The sequence below is a fragment of the Melanotaenia boesemani genome, chromosome 17, assembly GCF_017639745.1.
Source record: "Melanotaenia boesemani isolate fMelBoe1 chromosome 17, fMelBoe1.pri, whole genome shotgun sequence".
NCBI lineage: Eukaryota > Metazoa > Chordata > Actinopteri > Atheriniformes > Melanotaeniidae > Melanotaenia > Melanotaenia boesemani.
In genome coordinates this window covers 24884347-24893399 of record NC_055698.1, presented here as the reverse complement: position 1 = coordinate 24893399, position 9053 = coordinate 24884347, and the positions used below count along the sequence as shown (strand labels likewise).

The 9053-nt window shown below is 37.3% G+C and overlaps 1 protein-coding gene across 2 annotated transcripts; it reads right to left on the bottom strand.

Annotated features, from left to right (window-relative positions):
* Positions 1-1226: 1226 nt before the first annotated feature.
* LOC121656752 (LIM/homeobox protein Lhx9-like) lies at positions 1227-9014 on the bottom strand. Of its 2 annotated transcripts, XM_042011852.1 has the most exons (8): positions 8910-9014; positions 8738-8801; positions 7691-7823; positions 6267-6469; positions 6060-6168; positions 5853-5982; positions 2586-2824; positions 1227-2196 (listed from the first exon to the last, which is right to left on the bottom strand). In XM_042011852.1, exons 3-8 carry the CDS (start codon positions 7814-7816, stop codon positions 1795-1797), a joined length of 1209 nt encoding a protein of 402 aa, XP_041867786.1. In that variant the 5' UTR covers positions 7817-7823; positions 8738-8801; positions 8910-9014; the 3' UTR covers positions 1227-1794. The 2 variants fall into 2 exon arrangements, with proteins under 2 accessions (XP_041867786.1, XP_041867787.1); XM_042011853.1 differs by lacking the exon at positions 8738-8801 and having other exon boundaries at positions 8910-9002.
* Positions 9015-9053: the final 39 nt, after the last annotated feature.

Genomic DNA, 9053 nt, shown 5'->3' with positions numbered 1-9053 from the left:
ATTATTACTATTATTATTATTACTATTATTATTATTACTATTATTATTATTATTATTATTATTATTATTATTATTAATTTTGGGGAGCATGCACATTGCACATGGTGTGGTGGAGGGGGCCTCAGTTGCTGCTTCTGCTGCACCCTGATGCCTTGGTCCTCAGTTTTAATCACACATAGTCATCTTTAAATAAACAAGGCGAGTGAGCTGTGTTTTATATGGTGAATGGGCCCCTTTGAGAGGTCTTCCTGGAGGGCTTCGCCACCAGAGCTGCACAACTGTGTGCTTCTCAATTTTATCAATTTTAACTGCCCTCTCGGTCTGCCTCAGATCCTTGGAGGGAGTGGGTTGCATTTGCATGATCACTCAGCACAACTCACCCCTAATGTTTAGTACACAGACCTACTTACACTCCCACACCCCTGCACACAGACACATACACACATGCAGACACACACATATACTTGTTGCTGTTGTGTTTGATGCAGTTCATTGTTTTTACTGTTTTTCTTCTCATTGATGTTTTTAAAAAGAGGCTTAAGACCTACCTTTTTAGCTTAGCTTTTAACTAAATTTTATTTGATCTTAAGCTATTTTTAAATTTTATATCTTATTTTATTTTCAGTTCATTTTACTTGACTGTATTTATTTTATTTATTTGTTTATTTATTTATTTACTTACTCTTAGCTTATTGTTTCTTAAGGTTATTTGTTATTTGTTTTAACTCCAGTGTTTTCCTCATGGGGATCCTCCATGCCGGGGGCTCTGCCTGCTCAGTTTGGGGGTTGTTGCTGTGGTGATCGCCCTTGTCTGGGTGGCTGGGGCCCTACACCGCAGCCTTATGGCTGTGGTGTGGGCCCCGGTCTGCCCTGATCGGGGTGGTTGCCGGGATGGCAGCCTCTGTAGGACATGGGTGGACTAGCTCCTGGTGTGGTTGGATCCCCATGATCTGCTTTGTGTGTATATATGCATGTTCGTGCGTGCAACTGTAACTTTTTTTTAATGTAGTTTCTTTTTTGTTTTAATATGCATAAATTGATTTTTCATGTAAAGCACTTTGTGTTGCCCCAGCATGAAAAGTGCTTTGTAAATAAAGTTTGATTGATTGATTGATTGACAGGACAGGTTCAAATAAATAAATAAATAAATAAAAGTTATTTATTTTTTGTAGAATAGATAATAAATAAAATTAATAAAAATTTTTATGTGAAAAATATGTTTCACTTTTTTTTAAAGAATTCATGCATGAAAAGGGTTAAAGCAATTTTAGGATGCATTATTAGCAAGGAAATATACATGCTTACTGGATTTGTGATAACAAATTTCCTGAAGCAAAACGTTATTACAGAAAGTACATTTTGTCTGATTAATAGTTCATGAACCCAAGGAAAAATGTGCTAAATTAATGGATAAAGTAGCAAAAACAGACTTTTTCTCTAAAAACGTTATTACACTCTTACTGCTGGCTCATCTCCACCCGATTCACACACACTGTGAATGACAGAAAACTTAAAAGAAGGAAATTAAATGAATGTGCAGCTGGTTTATTTACTACTCAAATGAAACTGTGACATCTCTACTATACATTTATGGTATTTCATTAACCTTGATGGTATTACAAATCCATTAATAATGAACCCCACTGTTCTCTGTTTTCACCTGCATCTGTACTATATAGTAACTATACGATATAAGTAAAAATTCAACAGTTCAAGTAAAGTTCTTTTCACATTAACTACCAAAGCCTAAACTATTATCTAAATTTAAAAAACTTGTTTCTGCATAGCCCTCATCTAACAATAATCCACCCTAAAATTAGCAGGATCATCTTCCCCTTCTACTTCTACTACTGCCTCCTCAAAGTCCCCACGGTACTCTAAAGAGGAGATACACCCTGGTACACCCTGGGAATTGTAGTCCAGGTAAAAGTTAGGACTTTGCAGCAGCTGGTGCACTGGCTGATCGACGACTGGGCTCATAGATGGCTCACTGATTGGAGTGGTGAGCAGGGAGAGCTGCATCTGGTCGATGGTGCTGGTGGGGAAGGGCTGTGGCTGGTCCAGCGGGGAGCAGGTTGGCGACAAGGAGCTGGTTGGTATGGTAACAGCTCTAGGGAGAGCAATGGGAGAGTTGACCTGAGAGTCGTCAGAGTTGAGGGAACGCCTCAATTTGGCCCGGGCATTCTGAAACCACACCTAAGGGGATAGAAAGATCAGGTAAAGATGAAAAAGAGTTTGAAAATAACAACAATCAGACATAATAGCCAAGAAGATAAGAGAGATGCAAACAACCAAAAAAAAAAAAAAAAAGCTGGAAAAAGCAAGTACATCTAGCAACTGGACAGAGAAACTGATCAGAAACAGAATAAAAAGAAGCATCAAACAAATAAGGAGATATTAAATAACCACAAAGAGCCACCCAAAACAATATAGATTCACCCAGCTTTTTACTGTTCTCACTTCTAGCCAATGTTGTTTAGCCATCCCTAAACATATGCAGCACATATTGGCTGCTTTATTTTGACATGAAAGTCCCAAGGCATAAGGTTATCCCTTTAACATGAGGAATATTTAAGATTATGTACCTGCAGGACTCTCTTTGGCAAGCCGGTTTTATGTGCAAGAGAGGTCCAGTCTTTTCCATCGGGGTTGTGCTTCTGGGCAAAATATGACTCCAGTGCTCTGAGCTGCTCGCTTCGGAAACACGTCCTAATTCGCTTAGTCCGCCTGCGGGTCCGCCCACCTGCCACCCTGTCGTCCAGTCGTGGCTCTGGACTGCTGACAGAGTCCTCTCCTTCACCTGAGACCTGGTTTTGACTTGTCTCTGACATTAAAAATGCTTAGTTAGATGAGTGTGCCTTTTAGCCCCTTTTAGCACATTGTTTTGGTTTTACAGCAGATTTTCTGACAGTTCAGCTAGTTTTCCAACAGCAGCTGATTAGGATAAGAACTGAGAGCCATCCACAAGAACCTAATAGTTTCTTTCTTACCTGATATTATGAACTAATTGTTAAACTGCATTCCAACTTTTTAATTCATCTGTGTTTCAATCCTTGCACTGAAATTGGTCCTGACTGATGGTTGTTAATCTCTGTCATGAATGGTGACCTGTCCAGGGCATACCCTGTCAGCTGGGATGGGCTCCAGTCCATCTGGCCCTGAAATGGGTCTCAAAAATTGATATATGGAAACTAGACATCCTAGACATCCCAAATTCACCACAATGTCTGTATCCTTGGCCTCTTGCAGATTCCTATCTGTGTATTTTGTTTTCTTGTTTTAGCCTCATTTATGGGAAACCTAACCCTGCCAATGCACCCAATTAATTTATTTATTCATTCTATGTAAAAATGTATCAGGTTCATTTTCAGGTCTGTTGTCTAATCCTACGTATGTACTAATGTAACTATAATAATAATCAAAAGTGAAAAATCAGGTGTGCTTTCACCAGTTTAATGTAGTTTTATGCCCCCTACAGGCCAGAAACAAATGAACATATACAATTAAGATCTACTGGAAGAAAATACATCATCTACAGCACAAAATATGGACAAAATAATTGACAGCCAAAAGCTAAACATGTGGTCATTTGCAATTATAAGAAATCATTTAAAAAATTTTTGTGATATCCTTTGAGTTTTTACCAATAATATTGCCAAAGAGAAAGAAAATATTCTCTGTAGGTATACTGCCAAAGGACTTTAAGGGAAGAACAGTCCACTGTTTTGCTTAAAATCATATTTTAAAGCTTCTTTGAAAGTGTATTCTCAACTTCCAACTTGTTACTGATTTGTCAAGGGCTCTTTGTGCCACGTTTTGATGCATGGGATAGCCTTTAGTTTCAGTTGCCAATTATTAAATAAACTGCTTTACAGTTTCTGTGGCAGTAAGTGCTGAACCAGCTGTGGTATAGCTGCAACCCCTGTCAAAAATAATGGAATTACCACACTGGGTAGAGGTTAATTTAGCTTTTATTTTGTGATTAAAATGAACAGAATAGAGCACACATATGACTCAAAACAAATTTATTTATTTGCTCAATATTCATAGCTGATAAAAATTTTGACTATGTTTTTGTATTTTTGCTATTTTTTCTGTGAGATAAAATGGAGGAAAAATGATGGAATCAGTCATGACCAAAATAATCTAGAAGTAAATTGTAATTTACATTTCTTAGTAATACCTGCAGTTTAAATATGCACAGTTTAAAGCAGGCTCTTGAAGACCTTAAGTAACACTTGCATCTGGCTGGTTGGCAAAAAATATGACCCAAACAAAAGAGCCATCACTGGAAAGAAATGTAAGGATGACAAGTCTCTTAAACAGGCAATTCAACTCAGTAAGTGGATGTTTGCCTTTCCAAATCATGTCTAAAATTAGCTGAAAGTAAAAACAAAATTGGAAAGTTGTAAGAAAAGATAGACTTCGAGTCAGCCACAAATAATATAGGAGCATCAGGATGTAAAAATCAGTCATATCCCTGAAAATATACATAGTAAAAGAAATAAAAAACAAAAAACAAATGGGCAGACAGAGGCATGATTCAATGTTTGTGACCAAACTGTAAGAAATTAGTTGAAGGAAATGAAATTCACATGCAGAAAAATCAAACATATACCATCAATAACAAGGTGACAGAGGACTGAGAAGCAGTTCTCGGCTATGGATGATAAAATGGAGGATATTCAGTGATGAGTCACCAATTAGTATCATGCACAAAGATGATGGTGCAACTTTGGAACTTTGTTTTTTGGTGCAGGACACATGGCCTCATCACATCTACAGCACATACACAAGTTTACATTAAAACCTTGGACACTTTGCATCAGTCAAAAGAAGGATTGGTGACACGGAGGTCATAGCTCAGGCTGACAATGCGTATTGCCACAGAGCAAAGAGTGTTCAAATCTTTCCTCAGGAACAAAAAACCTATTGATTTAATAACACTGCTGGCAAACAGTCCAGATTTTAACCTGAACAAAAATTATTGATCAAACTCAAAAAAAAAAGGGATGCATGACGAGGCTCTATCCTGCAGCAGAACTGACAACATAAACAATAAAACTGGAGCCTAAATAATGAAGAAGATTGTTTTTCATTTATTAACTCTATGCCAGAAAGATTTCAGGTGATAAAAATCATAGGAGCTGAAACAAAGAACTGCTTTTATTTACTTTTTATGGTTCTTGACTCCATACTGTTTCTTTAAAATTGGGTGATTTTTTCCTCACCTTTAATTAAATGACAAAAACAACAAAAAACAGCAAATTTCAAATTTTTTTATTTAAAGTATGCTGCTTGTCTTTAAAATAAATAAATAAAAACAAATACAAAACTAACTGAAGACCTGTCATGTGTGGTGATTTCCCTATTTTTTTCCAGGGGTTTTAAACAGTGACAGGAAAACATGTTTGGTAAAAATGCACTAATAAAGACATGGTTGCAATAACCTTTGGTGTAATTTTTCATGTTGGTTCTACAAATGTTATGTTACCAGCTTGGAAAACGTGCATGTCCATATGTGAATTTATTTTTTTTTCCAAAAGTGATTCTTTAGCTGAACCCATTAAATAAAACCAGAGCAGTAGGTCCTTGACCAAGTGTCAGAAGGTTATATGATGAGTTTTACAGATAGATTGAAACCGGACCCCTAACAAGCATTCAGATCCCAGAAAAATTAAAAATGTGTAAAATAAGAGAAGAAAGGCAACATTTATGAACTAGTATATAATTTATATTTTTTAGATTCCCTCATTTTTCTAGCATCACTAATTAGTTCTGTTAATTGGCAATGACTCTTTTTCCATAAAAATTTTCCCTTTCTTTGTAAAATCACAGAAAAACTCACTCACCTTCGTTCAGATTGAGTGAAGGGTCTTGTGGTGGCAGAATGCCCCCATCATTGTAATAATGTGACTGGCAGTAAAGATTTTGGCCCTGCATGCAGTACAGGTTCCCTGGCATCAATTTCATATCACACTCCTGCAAAACATCATGAGAAATATCTGTATTTATTTGACATTTTGTAATTAAAAACAGGTGGAAGCTCTTAAACTAACCTGGCAGGAGAAGCAGTGAGGATGGAAGGTCAGCTCGCCAGATCTCATGACCAAAGCAGAAGGCGGGATTGGCTGGAAACAACGAGCACACTGACCACCTCCGAACATCCTGGTCATCAAAAGCAAGACACAGATGTCAGAGATTCAGTTGATGTGTTCTGATTAGTTGGGAAGTAAATTACTTCAGTGTGGAGAATCGTTTTTGACCTGCAGTAATCCTGCTGGCAGTAGATGGTTCCATCTCTCCAGTAAAGGGACGGGTGCATCTGTAGCTCACAGTGACACTGGCTGCAGCGAAGACAGACGCTATGCCATACCTTCCCTGCTGCCAGTAAGAAGAAGCGGTCGCATACCTGCTCACCACATCCAGCACAGATCATTGGTTCATGGATGGATACAGCCGTTGTAGCCTAAGACAAATACACTGCCACTAAATATAACAGGACATTGTGGCAACATCCAGAAATATACTTAGTTACTCAGACATCAGAGCATTATAACTGTTGATTTTAGTTTAACTGGTTTTGCAAACATTGTTTGCTAAGTGAAGTTAATTATTATTCAGCTAGTGAGCTTCTTAGCAGGGGCAAAGCTAGAGGGAACAACTAGGGTGATTCTAGCCCCATCTGAAATATGATCTGACCCCCCGGGTGACACCTCCAGTGACTGACTAGTTAGTACAGAAACGTCTTTTCAGGCATGCATGAGTCACCAGTGTCACCACAGCGGTTTGCAGTAGGTTTTAAAGTGGTTTCCTAATTAGTCATCCTTTAGAAATATTGAAATTTGGCTGGAATATGTCTGGAAGTACAAGTACAACTAATGTTACGTAAGGCTATTAACCTAATGAAGCCAATCAAGTACTGCTATGTACCTAATCCAGTGCTACCATTATATGATAACACTGGTGTAGCTTTAAGATAATGTGAGGAAACCATGTCATGTTTGTTTTGCAGCGAGTGTATCAAGGGACTTCGCAACTAACTTAATCAAGATTTTCACATTGGAGCTGAAAAACAACTATAAAGATGCTCAAAGAGAATCTAAGTGTCCTAGATACTGAGCACTAAGTTAGAGCTGCACGATCCAGTTTAATTTAAACAGGAGGCTAGCAAGGCTGCTAGTTGATTATAAAGTAAGCTACAGCATGAAAATGTGGAGAAATATGTCTTGTAATCAGCCTTATTTTGTATAGAAAGATATAAGAGTGAAGACAAAGGAAGATATTTCTGACTTTTTTTGTAAAGACCACCACCAGACAGTAGACCAGAACTGCAAAGGGTATAAGCCATTGATCCCTCTACAACTACATCAAGCACCAACACTGTTTCTATGGACCTTTTTGAACTTGTTGAAAATTTGGCCATTTGGTGTTCCATTTTAATAATGTAAACATGTTTTATTTCTTATGTCTGCCTAATGTGACCAAACACTGTCAATAATTACCTTTCTTAGTAAAAGGCCCTGCAGATAAAGTCTTGCTAACCCTCTGGCGACCCCATGTAAAGTCTAGCTCTGCCACTACTTGTGAGAAAACTAGTATCCTACATTAGCAGCGCATTTCTTCCTGCAGAAGATTTTTTCTTTAAATTTTCACATGGTTTGGGTTGAAAATACGGTCACACAATCACATTAGCTGCTGCAGAATTTTCCTCCACAGCCGCTGGGCTGACGTCTAGCTCCGCCCCTTCCACCTCTTCACCGAGCTCACTGCCGAACAACAGGTCCTCCAAGGCTCGGTCATCTGGAGACATCATCGTTTTCCTGAAAAGCAGTGGGAGTAATTAACTGTCCTCTTCACAGTTATACATCTCTTCAGAGGTTTGAAAAAGTCACATTTAATGTTTCTATCAATAAACAACAATTTGACAATAAAATCCAAATATTGTGTGTTAAATGTAAGAGTTGAATAAAGTTTGTAATATTTTGTGTGTAGACATGACCAATTTAAAAGGCTAAGAATATTTTTTATTCTCCATAATTATACAAGGGTTAATATTAAATCTATTTTTTCTTTTATTAACTCTAATGGCATGTTTATTTATTTCTGTACATATATTGTGAACAGAGATACTTCTATTAGTATTGCTATTGGAATTAAAATACCTCTACAAAAACAAAAGTGGTCTAAGCATCTGTATTTTGTACACAGCACTTTTGTTGTTTAACACTTTGCAACCAATTTGTTTTAAAAACTGCAAAGACTGGGTCCTTAAAAATATTGGTGATTTATACCACTTCTTGCATATCGGCTTATTTATGAAGAGTTAAAAGCAATTAGTTGCATCAGAGCTACACAGTGCAAAGTTTGGTAAATAGGGGAAACATTAAACAAATTTTCCACAAACATGATTCCATTTTGTCATGGGTTACAGAGATTTGAAAGTTGACTATCAACAGTGTGGTGAGAATAAGCATGAATGTCTCAAATTACAATTTCTAGATAAATCCATTCATACATTTAATTTATATAAAAGTATTTAAACTTACTTATGTGCGTGTGTGAGCAGCTTATTACAGTTTTGAGTTATTTAGACATTAAAGGATGTATAACTGAAGCACTTCACTATAAATCAACAAACTTAAGTAGTAGACAGATAAATGAATAAAAGTAATTGCAGTCCTAAACAACTCAACTAAAAAAAAAAAACACGTTTAGGTCTGAGAAGAGAACTTACCAGTACCAATTAGAAGCTCGGTTGGCTTTCCACTGAATGTGTGCTGAGCTCTATAAACACCAGCCTTTAAGAAGTGGAAACTCCAGTTTTATAAAGTCCTGCACTTTTGTCCTGATTTTTAACACCTTCTCAGCATTTTTACATCAACTGTAAATCACATAAACATTCTCACCTTTTCAGGTGTCTCTGCAGCCTCCTGTCTTGTGGTTTTGGGATCAGTTTGCTCAGCCTGAGATCTGCCTCTCCACCTCATGTTCAGCCAATCACTTTCACAGCGTCAGCCGTCCCAGGTGACACACACCTGTAAACAAGAAGA

What these genes read in the sequence shown, in the direction of transcription:
- LOC121656752 (XM_042011852.1), bottom strand. Translation starts at nt 7,816, where the DNA reads ATGATGTCTCCAGATGACCGAGCCTTGGAGGACCTGTTGTTCGGCAGT. An exon ending in AAAATTCTGCAGCAGCTAAT is followed by an intron (nt 6,470 to 7,690) that starts GTGATTGTGTGA and finishes TATTTGTCTTAG; the next exon opens with GCTACAACGGCTGTATCCAT. An exon ending in TGCCAAAGAGAGTCCTGCAG is followed by an intron (nt 2,197 to 2,585) that starts GTACATAATCTT and finishes CTATCCCCTTAG; the next exon opens with GTGTGGTTTCAGAATGCCCG.